We start from the raw sequence: 15,579 nt of genomic DNA on the forward strand, positions 1-15,579 counted from the left end.
TCATCATCACATACACCACCCCACACCTCACCCACACCAGCCCATGGCACCCCAAAGGCACCCACGCTTTTCGGACCAAGAACTCCGGGTCATGGTGGAGGAAATCCTAAGAGTGGAACCCCAGCTCTTCGGCTCGCAGGTGCAGCACACCAGTATAGCCAGGAAGGCGGAGCTATGGCAGCGGATCATGGACAGGGTCAACGCGGTGGGACAGCATCCCAGGAATAGGGAGGACATCCGCAAAAGATGGAACGACCTAGGGGGGAAGGTCCGATCGATGGTCTCCAGGCACAACATCGCGGTCCAGAAGACTGGCGGCGGACCCCCACCCACCCCTCCCGAATTTACATCGTGGGAGCAAGAGGTCTTGACCATCCTGCATCCTCAGGGCCTCGCAGGAGTAGCCGGAGGAATGGACTCTGGTAAGTCCCATCTCAACTACTATATCCCCCCCACCCCACCAGCATGCCAACCCACACCCCCACTCTCACCCCCAACCCCCCAGCACATATCCTCCCCGACAATGTCTCACCAGCACAACCCACCCATCCCAACACCAACTCCTGCATGCCAACACAAATCATGGGCACCCATCACCTATGCATGACCACTGCACTAACCCCTCCCCCCCACTAAATACCCTCACAACACCTCCCTCAAGGGAATGCCTGCACTGGGGAACAAGGGCACCCATAACACGCACGCTATTGCACACACAGAAACAATAACCAAACTCTCTTACCCCATGCAGGACCCGAACGACAACACACCAGCCAGGAGGGTCCAGAAGTGTCCATCCCACCACCGGAACAGGCCCACACTGAGGATAGCAGCTCTGTCGACAGTGAACCTGATGACCAGCCCGGACCATCGGGGACCTCTGGGCAGTCGGTTCCCCTCAGGCAGCCACAGGCCACACCAGACCCGACCCCCTCTGCCGACACCAGCACAGCTCCCACCCAGCGGGCCCATGCCTCTGTCTCTAGGACAGCTCAATCAGCGGTGTGTCCGCCACTACAGGGCACCCAGGCTAACCCAACACCCCAACAACAACAGGGACCTGGGGGCAGTGGGAGCGGGCACACCGGCCAGGGGACAGAGGCCGGGGGAAACCGGGCAGCTCGGAGGGCTGCTGTGCGACAGAGGGGGGAGGAGAGGCCCATGGAACCCACTCTCCAAGAGGCCCTCACCACCATCATGGCAGCCTACCACCACTCCCAAGAAACGATGGCGACGGTACTGGCCAGGTTCACTGAGATCCAGGCACAGCAGGAAGAACGCTACATGGGGTTCAGGGAGGAGCTGAGAATCATCGGGACCGCAATGGGGACCATCGTCCTGGCCCTCCACAGGATAGAGGACGCGTTGCGGGACCATGGTGCACCACACAGGGCCCCTGTCACTAGGCCGGACCAGGAACAGCCTACCACCTCCGCCGGCGCTAGTGGACAGGAGGTCCCAACACCTCGACAGCCCCCCAGAACCGCACCTCCTGCTGAAGAACAACCACCCCGTAAGAGGAGCCTGAGACCAAAGAAAAAGACAGAGTAGGATGTCAAGACCCCCGCCAGCAGGACATACCCCCTGAACTCTTCCCACTGTCCCACATTGCCACCCTGTCCAACCATGAACTGCCTATGCTCCATCCTTCCACAGGCAAAAGAACAATGCACCTGTGAGACTGAGAACTGGAATCTGCTATGGATATTCCTCCACCCCCACCCATCACCCTTAGAATCACATGTACCGATATCTAGCACTGTAAATAAATCACATTTTGCACAATAATCTGTTTTGAGTCATGCTGTATTATTAACAAATGTATTACATATTACTGTTCAATTTCTGTTCTGTCAATTAGTCATGACAACATACCAATGTCAATACGCTGTATTTCATGGGCGAACCAAGCAGAAGTCAGGTACTGAGTCAGACAGCACTGAGAAGGGAAGGGAAAGGCAAAAATTACTGAAAAACATCTGTGGGGAACTACAGAAAGTACAGATGCAGGAGGCTAGAAGCAATTGGGAAATGGCGTGGGTGATTCTTACCTGGGTGTCACTGGAAATACTGTTGTATCACTCTATCCCTATTGTCTGTGTCGTCCTCTGAGTCTTCCTCCTCTTCACTCTCCACAGGCTCCACGGCTTCTACAACACCACCATCTGGACCATCCTCCTGCAGGAAAGGCACCTGGCGTCGCAAAGCCAGGTTGTGAAGCATACAGCAGGCCACGATGATATGGCACACCTTCTTTGGTGAGTACATTAGGGATCCACCAGTCATATGCAGGCACCTAAACCTGGCCTTCAGGAGTCCAAAGGTTCGCTCAATCACCCTCCTAGTACGCCCATGGGCCTCATTGTAGCGTTCCTCTGCCCTTGTCCGGGGATTCCTTACTGGGGTCAGTAGCCACGGCAGGTTGGGGTAACCAGAGTCACCTATTAGCCACACACGTTGTCTCTGTAGCTGCTCCATCACATAGGGGATGCTGCTATTTCGCATCACATACGCGTCATGCACTGACCCTGGGAACTTGGCATTTACATGGGAGATGTACTGGTCAGCCAAACAGACCACCTGGACATTCATCGAATGATAATTTTTTCTGTTTCGGTACACCTGCTCATCGTCTTTTGGGGGTACCAAAGCCACATGGGTCCCATCAATGGCACCAATGATGTTGGGGATATGTCCAAGGGCATAGAAATCACCCTTCACTGTAGGCAAGTCACCCTCCTCGGGGAAAATGATGTAGCTCCGCATGAGTTTCATCAGGGCAGACAACACTCTGCTCAAAATCTTAGAAAACATAGGCTGAGACATTCCAGATGACATGGCCACTGTGGTCTGGAATGACCCACTGGCCAAAAAATGGAGGACTGACAAAACCTGCACCAGAGGGGGAATCCCTGTGGGTTGGCGGATGGGGGACATCAGGGCTGGCTCCAGCTGGGCACACAGTTCATGGATAGTGGCACGGTCAAGTCTGTATCGAAGTATTATATGGCGTTCTTCCATTGTCGACAGGTCCACCAGCGGTCGGTACACGCGAGGATTCCTCCTTCTCATCGCAAGTCCCAGTGGACGGTGCCTAGGAAGGACAACATGGAGCACAGAGTCAGCCAAACCACAGGTACGTACAGACAGCTTGCACAGTTAAAGAATGGCAATGGGTTGAAAGGCGTGTATGTGTGGCAATGCAAGGCCTAGGCCTGTGTGTCGCAGTCAAAATTAAGCCATGTGGTCCCTTGAAATGGCGGCTGCCTGACCTGTGAAGTGGGACAATGGGATGTGAGGTCAATGCGCTGGCGGGGCACACCGTGGCGGTAGGCGGTCGCAGACCGCGGCGCAAAGCCGCATTGGTTAACATTGAAGCCTATGGGTTTCAGGAGCCAATAACGAAGTGCGCCGGCGGTCGCGGTACGCACCGCCGCGGTACGCACCGCCGCGGACGTGACCGCCATTTTCTATCTGCTTAATCACTCGAGACCTGATAATCCACAGGAGAGGACCTATACTGCAAGTGCTGCTGTGACCTCGGTCTGGAAGATACAATGGCTGCTGCGACTGGGGAAAGGGCCCCTGCCTTCACGTCTGAAGAGTTGGAGAAGCTCGTGGATGGGGTCCTCCCCCAGTATGCGCTACTCTACGGTCCTCCAGACCAACAAGTGAGTACCCCGGGTGCTAATGGAATGGGCTATGCCTGTGTGGATTGGGGTGGATGTAAGTTGGTGGGGTGGGGGGCGAATGAGGAGTGCAACGCCCGACAGATGAGAGCATGTGCCATATGGCAAAGTGGGTGGGGTGGGGCCAATTACATCTAACATGCAGGTCATTGATGAGTTCCTCCTTTCCACCCTGTACATGTCTAATAGGTCAATGCCATCAGAAGATCGACATTTGGCGTGCCATCGCCAAGGAAGTCCGGACCTTGGGGGTCCACAACAGACGGGGCACCCACTGCCGCAAGAGGTGGGAGGACATCCGCCGCGGAACAAGGAAGACCGCAGAAACACTGCTGGGGATGGCCTCCCAACCTAGGAGGGGTGCCAGTCGCACCATGACCCCCCTGATGTCCCGGATCCTGGCGGTGGCCTACCCTGAATTGGATGGGCGCTGAACAGGGCCCGCCGTGGAGAAGAGCACCGCTGAACAGGGCCCGCGGTGCAGAAGAGCACCGCTGAACAGGGCCCCGCCGTGGAGATAGGCACCGCTGAACAGGGCCCGCGGTGCAGAAGAGCACCGCTGAACAGGGCCCCGCCGTCTCAAGCACCGCTCCGCTGGGCACCGCCGTCTCAAGCACCGCTCCGCTGGGCCCCGCCGTCTCAAGCACTGCTCCGCTGGGCCCCGCCGTCTCAAGCACCGCTCCGCTGGGCCCTTCTTCTCAAGCACCGCTCCGCTGGGCCCCGCCGTCTCAAGCACCGCTCCGCTGGGCCCTTCTTCTCAAGCACCGCTCCGCTGGGCCCTTCTTCTCAAGCACCGCTCCGCTGGGCCCTTCTTCTCAAGCACCGCTCCGCTGGGCACCGCCGTCTCAAGCACCGCTCCGCTGGGCCCTTCCTCTCAAGCACCGCTCCGCTGGGCCCCGCCGTCTCAAGCACCGCTCCGCTCCGCTGGGCCCTTCTTCTCAAGCACCGCTCCGCTGGGCCCCGCCGTCTCAAGCACCGCTCCGCTGGGCCCTTCTTCTCAAGCACCGCTCCGCTGGGCCCTTCTTCTCAAGCACCGCTCCGCTGGGCCCTTCTTCTCAAGCACCGCTCCGCTGGGCCCTTCTTCTCAAGCACCGCTCCGCTGGGCCCTTCTTCTCAAGCACCGCTCCGCTGGGCCCTTCTTCTCAAGCACCGCTCCGCTGGGCCCTTCTTCTCAAGCACCGCTCCGCTGGGCACCGCCGTCTCAAGCACCGCTCCGCTGGGCACCGCCGTCTCAAGCACCGCTCCGCTGGGCCCTTCTTCTCAAGCACCGCTCCGCTGGGCCCCGCCGTCTCAAGCACCGCTCCGCTGGGCCCTTCTTCTCAAGCACCGCTCCGCTGGGCCCTTCTTCTCAAGCACCGCTCCGCTGGGCCCTTCTTCTCAAGCACCGCTCCGCTGGGCCCTTCTTCTCAAGCACCGCTCCGCTGGGCCCTTCTTCTCAAGCACCGCTCCGCTGGGCCCTTCTTCTCAAGCACCGCTCCGCTGGGCCCTTCTTCTCAAGCACCGCTCCGCTGGGCCCTTCTTCTCAAGCACCGCTCCGCTGGGCCCTTCCTCTCAAGCACCGCTCCGCTGGGCACCGCCGTCGCAAGCACCGTTTATGGTTCACTGTGCCCACCATGCCTCCTCCTTGACCAGTGGAGACTGTCATCCACCTGATGGACTGTGGCTTTGCACTCCCCAGGATGGTCCAGTGGGCAGCCCACCCACTGTAGAGACATTGAGAGACTGTGGCTTTGCACTCCCCAGGATGGTCCAGTGGGCAGCCCACCCACTGTAGAGACATTGAGAGACTGTGGCTTTGCACTCCCCAGGATGGCCCAGTGGGCAGCCCACCCACTGTAGAGACATTGAGAGACTGTGGCTTTGCACTCCCCAGGATGGCCCAGTGGGCAGCCCACCCACTGTAGAGACATTGAGAGACTGTGGCTTTGCACTCCCCAGGATGGTCCAGTGGGCAATCCACCCACTGCAGAGACTTGAGAGACTGTGGCTTTGCACTCCCCAGGATGGCCCAGTGGGCAGGCCACCCACTGTAGAGACATTGAGAGACTGTGGCTTTGCACTCCCCAGGATGGTCCAGTGGGCATGGTGGCTCCTCGTGGATCTGGCGTCGTGGACTCATGTGGCTGTGGTGCCCCCCCCTTCCCTTCCCCCTGAGGTGCCTGTAGTTTTTACATCTGATGCCCCTGCAGTGTTCTCTCCAAAGGACTCAGGTCTCCTGTGTGGGCTTTGCCCTTGTTTCTCAAGACTTTGGCCCACGGACATGCTGAAATCGTAGGTTGTGCAGGACTTGGTACTTCAGTTATACACTGATGTGTGTGTCATTAGTTTTGTTGTGGATATCTTTCATGGTTGTACGCTAATTTTCTGGAGCTTTTTGGTACATAAATATTTATTCAAAATATGATTATGTCCTAGCATTTTTCAGGGGTGTTTGGGTGGTGTCACTGTGACTTGTTGCTCTGCATTCGTGTGTACATAGTTGGGGGTTACGGGCATATGTGTGTGCCCGTAACCTTTCGTCCTCCCCCCTCCCGTGTGTCGTAGGTGCAGTACTCACCGTTGTCGTCTGCGCCGGACTTCGTACTCGTGGTAGATGAGAAGGTAGACGAGAGCAGGTAGGATGTTTAATTCGGGTTCCATGCTGTCCTCCTTCCTCCTGGAGTGGGTAGTGGTGAGCGTTTTCCCGTCCATAGTCTTTTTCCGCCGTGTTTTTATCGGCGGTGCTCCCGCCCCGGAAAAGGTGGCGGATTGGTGAGTTGTGATAGTGTGGGCGGTACATTGTCTGCCACCTGGCTGTTGGCGGTGACCGCCGCGCTGTTTGTTTGTACCGCCGTGGCGGTCGGAGTGTTAAAGTGGCTGTCTGTGTTGGCGGTTCCCGCCAGGGTCAGAATTCCATATTTTTTACCGCCAGCCTGTTGGCGGGTTGGCCGCCGCTTTAACACCGACCGCCAGGGTTAGAATCACCCCCCAGGTGCCAAATCAGTGAAGGCCCTGGTTAAGGTTTACCTTGAGAAATGTATTGTGATGGCAAGCAATGGGTGTGATGTATGGGGGTATAGATGTCCGTGAGCTCCAAGCAATAGAAAATAACTTTTTGTGTAAACTCATGGGGGTTCCTGCATGCACTCCTTTCTTAGTGGTGCATGAGGAATTAGGTCTAGGTTACCTCTCAGATCTCATCACACTGACTCCCGTTATGCTTGGCTTAGAATCTGGTCCAACCCTGCACGTTCACTTAAACAGCTAGTGATCGAGGACTGTAGATCACTTGAAGGAGCACTCCACATCCTTTGGCTCAGATATGTTAGAAATATGTTAGAACACTGTTCAGAATTACTTGTTACCACTAAAATACTGAGGAAAGGGGATCTGCTGGAGCTAAAAAGCATGCAGCATGGTGGATAGAGAGGAGAGGGAGCTTGCTAATCCTGTGGTGAATGTTGGACCTGGCCCATTTTGCACTTTTTGGCATATTCCTCCTATTTTTTTCTGACATGCTTTTGATGGCTTTAGGACTCTGAGCACTTTACCACTGCTAACCAGTGCTAAAGAGCATATACTCCCCCTCTAAAATGTAGTGGTGATTGGTTTATCCATAATTGGCATATCTGGTTTACTAGTAAGTCCCTAGTATAGTACACTAGGTGAGCCCAGGGCCTGTAAATCAAATACTACTAGTGGGCCTGCAGCACTGACTGTGCCACTGACATGAGTAGTCCTGGAAATATGACTCAGGCTTACCATTGCAGCAACTGCAGTTTTAAGCTGCCATTTTGGTCTTTCAAGTGCATCCACTTGCCAGGCCAAAACCTTCCCTGTATTACCTGTAAGCCACCTCTAATGTAAGCCCAAAGCAGCCCATGGGCAGGGTGCAGTTTATTTAAATGGTAGGACATGCATTGGTGTGGTTTACATGTCCTGATAGTGAATACTGGTAATTTCGTTTTACACTATTGCAAGGCCTTTTTCTCCCATTGGGTAACATGGGGATTGCCTTGAAATATCTTTTAAGTGTAATTTCACATTGGGAGCAGTTAGAGATTTGGAGTTTGGAGTCTCTGAACTCACAGTTTAAAAACACATCTTTTTGGTGAAGTTGATTTTTGAATTGTAAGTTTGAAAAAGCCACTTTTAGAAAGTGGGCATTTTCTTGCAAGCCATTCTGTGCCTCTACCTGTCTGCTTAATACATATCTGGGTCAGGATGACAGTTGGGCTGGCTGTGCATCCACTCTAGATAGTCACACAAAGGAAGCTGAGGTGTGCCCTGCATATCCTGATGGCCCATCACCAGTCTGATGGATCTTCCTGAGCTACAGTGGTGGGAGGAGCGGACACCTGCACCTGAATAGGCTGTGCCTGTCCTCAAACCACAGCAGTCCCCAACCCCGCAGAGTTTCTGGGGCCAGGGCAGGGTCTTGTGCACTACAAAGACTTCTCTTTAAAGTTTTCCTACTTCAAAGACAGAAATGGGTATAAGTACTGGACCACTGACATCACATAGTTAGAATCCTTCTGGAATGAGGACATTCTGCCAGGAAGAAGAGCTGGATGGTGCTGGAGGGACTGCGATTCTGCCTATTGCTTTGTTGAGCTGGCCTACTGCTTGCTGTGGTCTGTCCTGGGAGTGAAAGGACTGTACCTAGCTTTAAACAGCCTTCTTCCAAAGGTTCTTCAAGTGCTTGGACTGAGCTCTCCTCCTGCTAAGATGTCTTGGGGAAACCAAAGACTTCACCTGCCAACAGCTTGGCTCTCTTGCGGAGAGCCCTTACTTGCCAGGTAGTGCCAAAAACAGTTATTGGGCCCTTGGGACGGAGTTCTAGGGCAACAAGGAAGAAACTAGTGCATCGCCTTCCAGAACAACTTCAGAACAGACATCGTTCTCTGACCCTGTGCCACTGCCTGCACCGGAGCCATGGTCCCCACTGAGTGCAATGACCATGACCTACAATGCAGGACAGATGCCACTGCAGTGCCTTCCTAGTCCTGCCACAGACTGAGTCCAGAGTACTGTGTCACTGATGTCAGTGGTACCCGACTCAGACACCGTGGCAGCACCTGTGGCCCCGTGGTGTGATCGTGTCACCACACAGTCAATGCCTGGCATCTTGACCTGCTGGATTCATCAACCCCACCTTGTCGTAAGGAACCAGTGCCTCACCACCAACACCGCATCATCTCCTCTGCAACTGTAAGGAACCAACACCTCACATCCCCTGCGTAGGAGTAGGGAACCAATGCCTCACCTCCCCAGTGGCAGTAAGGAACCAGATTTCGTTCCGGCTCCAGCTGCAGCTCACCTCCCCGACTCCGAGCAACGTCTTTGTTTCCTCATCGTTTTCCAAGATTCTGTAACTGGTGTCTATACGACTCTGTGGTCCTCCACGCTCCCTCCCGGGAGGCACCAGAGTGTTGGAAGCAACTCTTTCAAGCCGGTTTGATAGCCCCAATTGGAGCTATTGTGTTTCTAAGCAATGTACTACAATTAATCTTTGAAAATTCCTAACTTAACTTGTGTACATTGGATTTTTGTTGTTAGGGTCTTGTTTTACTCAGATCAATATTGACTAATTTTCTAAACTCGTGTGGAGTACTTTTGTGGTGTTTTTACTGTGTTATTGTGTATGTGTGTACAAATATTTTACATGTTGCTTCTGAGATAACCTAACTGCTTGAGCCAATCTACCAAGGGGGTGAGCAGGGTTTATTTTAGCTCTGTGGCTCCCTTACCTTTTCTAGAGTGAGGGTCCCTACTTGGACAGGGTGCAAACCACTAGTAACTAGAGACCCCATTTCTAACAGTGAAACAATATATTTTATCAACGACAAGCTCTCTAGGAGAGTCATAATTGGTGATTGTTAAAAACCCCTATCATCGTTTTTTTATTAACAAGGTTCAGACTTAATCTTATACATTGGCTTTTATCTGTCCCCAAAGGGGTTTCACTAAATTGGGGATTTGCAACCCCACCCCTGTGATAATTTCTCATAGCAAAATACTATGCACTTTACATTTTTTCTGTGATTTCTATTGAACATTAAGGTACTGTTTTAGTGCTCCATTCTTGAAAGAAAACCAATTTGTTCAAGTAAAACCTGCATTGTTGTACCTTCAAATGCTTCCTTCTCCCTGGGGCTGCTTTGTGGTTGCATGTTTTTTTTTCTGGTGCTCTTAGAATTAGGAAAAAGTTATTTAGTTACTACAGGGTTTCTACATTATGAGTTGTTTATCCCCTTAGATGCAAATGTTGACAAATCAGTTTTTTGTTTTTGCTTTTTATTCATTGTACTGTGTTTTTCATTTTTTTTAAATGTTTATGCATGTATTTTATTTATCCATGTTTTAATGACTTTATCGACTTTTTATGGTATTGAGTTACTGAATAAAGTATTTATGACTGACTGACTACCTACTTCACCGAAGCAAGTTAGTACCAACTCCAGGGTCCTGGCAAAACACAGACCTGATTCGGGACAACCTTGTGTGTTAAAGGGCATCAAAATAACAAATATCTCCTAAAACACTTGTCACTTTAAAACAAAAAGCACTTACTTATTATACTGCATTTTTGTAGCAGGTTTCTGGGCTGGAGAGAGCCTGCACAGGCTCTCCGTCTGCCTGGAAGTGCCCTGACTGGGCACTGCCAGCCCATTCTGATGCTGCTTCGAGCAGCGTCAGGATTGGGCGCCAGGCAGGCTGGCAGCCTGTGCACGCAGCAACGACAGAAGAGCGGCACGGGAGCAAAGCAGGTAAGTGATTTTTTTTTTTTAAATACATTTTCTCCCGCGCCCCTCCCCTCACACCCTGCCCCGACAAAGCCACGTGAGCCACTCCTAATATTGGTAATAATACAATGGACATCATGGACTATTTCCATAGTAAAGCTAGTTCAAGAAGTTCCAAAAGATTGTTCTGGGTCCGCAAGTCAATGGGGTAAGCAGGAAATGCCATGTTGGGTGCTTCTAAATAAACATCTTTGACAATGCAGTTTTATGCCATAGGCTGAATGAGGTAGATGGTTCTTTAGTACACAACACAACTTTACAATGCCTTGTGTATGTCGAGGAACACGTAGTGGTCACGCCAGAAGGCGTATTAAGTTTTTTCCACCACTTTGCTTCATGTTGAATTTATTCCAATGCAACAGCCACTGAAAGTCAAGTAGGTGTTTGACAAAGATCTAGAGAGACAAAAGGTAGTCAGAAGACAAAAGGATGATGATCTGTCATAAACATGGACTTTTGTTATTCTGTTTTTTTGCTTCCAAAGAGAAGGGTACCCTGCAGAATGAGTAAGGTAATGCTATCAAAGGTCTTTTTGACTCTGCTGGCTTCAACAAAGGCAAGTTTCCATGTCGAACTAGTTAATATTGGTAAGTGGGAGTTCGCCCATCTAACACAAGACCTTTACAGAGGTTACTGATTTGCTCTGGCTGCCAAATAAAAGCTGAAGTCAACCATGTTAGCCCCTAAAGTCAGGGCTTTCCTAGTTCTTTCTCCTAACCACAACTTATTCATTTACTGGAGAGATGTGCAACCCGAGAAAGAACAGTAATTTGAATCTTGAAGTACTTGTTTCTAGAAATCAATAAGAAAAAAATGTCTTCAAGATTTATTCCAGCTTTTGCCTTATTCAAGGGCAGACTTCTTTAACTGCAACTACAGACTCCCATTTTCACTCATTACACATTTTTTATCCGTATTTTCCGTTATTCACAAGCATTCTGTCCTGCTGTTCTGTGCAGCAAAAAATGTGATTCAAATGCTGACTGCACCGCCTATTTTTGGTCAGCATGTTTGACCCTGCGCAGGGGCTGCCTCAGCATTATTTCACCCGGTATCCTAACTGTACCTAAGTGAGGATTCTAGCGGGTATTGCACCATTTGGGGCACGTTCTTGCTGTTTTATCTTATTTACAGCATTGACGCATGAATATATTAGGTTCTAAGATCAATGCGGGCCAAGTGGTGTGGCGTTCAGGACTGCTTGTTTTCTGTGTTACCTTCAACTCCTAGCACAGGAAAGAGACCAAGGGGGTACTCGTAGCTTTTCTTTGAACCCTATAATCATTAATCGGAGCTTCTGGTATTGCTCATTTGGAGTACATTCTTACTCTAGAACCTAAACAAAAGGAAGACTGTAGCGATTTTCTTGGGAAACCACTGTGTTCCACAAATTGCGAGTGGCGTTTGGCAATTCGGACTTGAATTCTTGTACTTTAACGAACCACATACACACCTTTAACACCCACGTATTTCACTTTGTCAAATGTTCACTACTCCTTCGTCACCAATAAAACAGTACACGCAGTCTGCTATAATATAGATGTAAAACAATTAATACACGTTTTTTACTTACAGTTGATGCCTGAGTTCTGGCGTATCCAGGGAAGTTCCAAGTTGGTTTACTATTCGTTGTATTTCTGATGCTGTTACAAAATGCAAGCAATAAAACCAATGAAAAGCTTGTTGATGATTTTCTAAGGATCACTAATGTTGAACACAAATGAATAAACATGGACAAAAGCAACAAACAAAATAATATGATTTTCTTTTTGCACTATTCAGATTTTTGGTTCATGTTGTTACGTCGTTTTTTCCCCATTTTCTTCTGCTGTATGCCAGTTTTGCATTTTTGTAGCTACAAGAATCTCTGGGACTGGACTTTCTTTCTCTCTTTTCCCTTATATATCCGAATGTGTGCAGTTTATCTTTTAAGTAGAATAAAAGTGCCTTTTATCCGCTTTGCGCTGTTCTTTATGACCCTACTTATGCTATTTAAAGCAGTTGTGTAATACTGAAAATACTGAGTTCTATTACATTAGTATTTTTCTTAAATGCAATTGTGTATCTTTTCTTTAAGTGGTAGTATGCTTCCTATGTATCTTACGTAAGCTTTAGCTTCGTAGAGACTTGTGTTGTGTTGAGTTGTTTCCTGTTATGTCGATTTGTATGGCGCAGCTTATCACATGAGGGTTTGAAGACTCTGGAGCAGGAACGTAGGCCAGGTTATGTGTAGCCAATGTTCTTCGTTCCTTGTCCTCATTTGGTATTTTCCAAGGTTTACTTCGCAAGTTTTTACTACAACTGATTTATTTTTCCGTATGGAGTTTTTAGATACATTCTTGTGGAATTCTGCTTCAGTGTCGGAAATTGATGTGTTAATTACTAGGCTGGAAAACAGTTACCATGAATCTCCAATACTTGACATCTGAAACTGGTACGAGATCCTAGGGTGTATTCATTCCCAAATCTTGCTAAGTGGCTTCTACTGTTGGCATTAGTTGCAGGGTACTATTTGCTATTAAGAGCAAACCATGAAAAAATAAGAATTGTTTTTTGACTACATGAAAGCCTTCTTTCTTTCCGTGCCTAAAGCAAAAATGAGAGTTGGCAAGTACAAATCTCCAATCCATTAGTGTGGAGCATAGAGACATATGCGATACCCACGTTACCAGAGTGGTTAGTATTTAGGTCCGTGAGCTGGGAGCATACCAGTTATTCACATTCAGAACCACTGCTGGTAGGCAGCATGGCACTGCTTTCAGTAGGCTGACTAGGTATGGCCCAGCTCCAGCATATTTACTGCCACCAGCAACATTGAAACCTTAGCATTTTAGCCCTCTTCAGTCTATCTCAAGTGGTTATCAATAAATGAAAATTTTAGCAGCAACCTCTGCCCAACCTCCTTTATTATAAGCAGGGAAACAGGGTTGCAACTATGCATTGGTCAACCACTGTGTCACGTTTGCGCAGCTCTGCACAGCCATAAAGTTAAAACACAAAGTCAAAAAACTACATATTTAAAATGACAAATATGTAAGAGGGCTCCCCTAAATCTGAAAGGGTTTTTCAGTGAATTGACCAGTGAGTAATTAATGCCGAGCATTGGCAAAAAGAAGCTTCCAACAGTGAATTCACCTAAGTGATTTCAACAACAGAATCAAGCCATACACATCTTCTCCCCTGCTACTGTGTACAGGACAAAAAAAAACATTTATGGGGAAGGATATGATCCAGTTCTGCAGAGTTCCAAGTGCAGAAGTATGACCCGCTGAGGAGCCAGCTATCCTGCTGTCCAGCATCTGGTCTTGAAAAATCTTGCATGGTTTCTGCAAGTCGGCTGAAAAGAATTGGCGGAGCAATAATCGGCCAAGGTGGAGACCCGCGCCCTCGATGAGAAATATGGCACTGTGGCAGATGGGAGTGAGGTGGCCACAGAAGCCGCCAGAGTTGGCTGTTGTGTTGTGGGGGGATGGGACCTTGCCTAAGCCTAATACTGCTCTGCTCCTCTCTCAGTCCGGTGGAGGAGTCAGAATGTAAGAGAGGAGGACTTGCCAGGAAGAACAGGTTACGATCCTCAAGTGCGATAGTCCCTGATGAAATCCAGATTTCTGTTTTCAAAAAAGATGCTGCTCTTTGGTCTATGTTTTTAGCCCCCATACTTAAGTATTGTTATGAGCAAGGTATTATTCCTGCCTCCTCCCCATCTTGGAGAAAGAGTATAGTCGTTTCACTGGAAAGGGAGTTAGATCCCTACCTCACAACTACATACAAATAGCACTTTTGGATGAAGTGGCAAAAATCTTTTCTAAAAATAAAAGATTGCTTACAAGAGTGGGTGTCAAATAAAGGAATTATGCCAGTTCAGCAAGCGAGATTCAGGGCTAATTACACTATGTTAGATCATATTGCAAGAGTTCAGACAATTACTGAAAAGTATGTATGTAAAAATGGACAGTTTGTCTACGTGACTTTATTTTTCCACCGCATCTGCCTGCATGAGCAGGCCCACCCTCTGGAAGAAACACATTGCCCTGGGAATTCCTCAGTTGATGCTTAATTGTGGCCTTTCAATCCTCCGCATAATGTCAGGCACGACTGGGGGGAAACCTGGGCCTTTCATCTAAAATCACAGAATTCTCCTGCAGAGGGCACTGCATTTTTTTATTCGACCCCTGAAGGCCTAGAAAAGAGGCTGGACAGCCTCAATATTTATGGAGAACATCATTTCCTAAAAATTAATACAATCAAGAGGAAAATTTTAGTTTCAGAGGGAAAGCAATTTAAAAAGTTGAAATAGCGATGGTATTTGGGGAACAACTATTTGTTAGTGGATCAAAACATATGTATACTTAGGGAAAATATTTAGCCTATTAACCTAAACGAAATAAATTGTGTATCTCATTTAGTCACTAAAACCTTGAGCCAAGCAAATGGTCCAATTTAGTTTTATAATGCCCACGGTCGAAGATATTTTTCCTCTTTACTTCTGCTGCATCGTTTAAACATTCCCCCAAACGTTTCACATACAATGGAGACAATGGGCATAGAAAAATGGTCCTTCGTGGACTCCATGGAGGGAAAACTTTTACAAAAATTGTGTAACTTAAATATTCCAGCAGCAAAGAACGAATTCCACCTTAAAATGGATTTAACTAGTGCGTATGTACGGAGTTTAGGACCAATCCTTAGCTGGAGGCCTTCTTATATATGGTAAATGAGTCAGATGTAGCATTGCACTTCTTTCTCCTTTCCCCTTTTTCCTGGTCTTGGCAGAGGCCTATGCTAAGACCAGAATGTTTTCTGCTGATAGGTACCCGAGAACGTTTTGGTATAAGCCCAGCCTGCAGTATGCTGGGCTTGGGGGCAAAAACAATGCAACTCTGTTACAGAGTACCCGCTGTATTGATTAGGTTAGTTTCTACTTTGATCCTGTTCATGCAACATCCTACTTTGACTAAAACGTACTGATGATACGAGCCTCCAAAGTAAATAACTAGCCACAAAGGCCCTCATTATGACCCTGGTGGTCACGAAGACCGCCAGGGCCACGGTTGCGGTCAGACTGCCGCTAAAGTGGCAGTCTGACCGTGACATTACGACCATGG

General features: G+C 49.1%; 1 protein-coding gene across 2 annotated transcripts in view; it reads right to left on the reverse strand.

The window, feature by feature from the left end:
- Nucleotides 1–15,579, reverse strand: part of STX7 (syntaxin 7) — a 202,228-nt gene that overhangs the window by 95,788 nt on the left and 90,861 nt on the right. For both annotated transcript variants that reach the window (XM_069235168.1, XM_069235169.1), the window contains exon 3: nt 12,048–12,117. In XM_069235168.1, coding sequence (XP_069091269.1) covers nt 12,048–12,117 — 70 coding nt within the window. The remainder of the gene's footprint in view (nt 1–12,047; nt 12,118–15,579) is intronic.

This window comes from Pleurodeles waltl, chromosome 5, assembly GCF_031143425.1.
Source record: "Pleurodeles waltl isolate 20211129_DDA chromosome 5, aPleWal1.hap1.20221129, whole genome shotgun sequence".
Taxonomy (NCBI): domain Eukaryota; kingdom Metazoa; phylum Chordata; class Amphibia; order Caudata; family Salamandridae; genus Pleurodeles; species Pleurodeles waltl.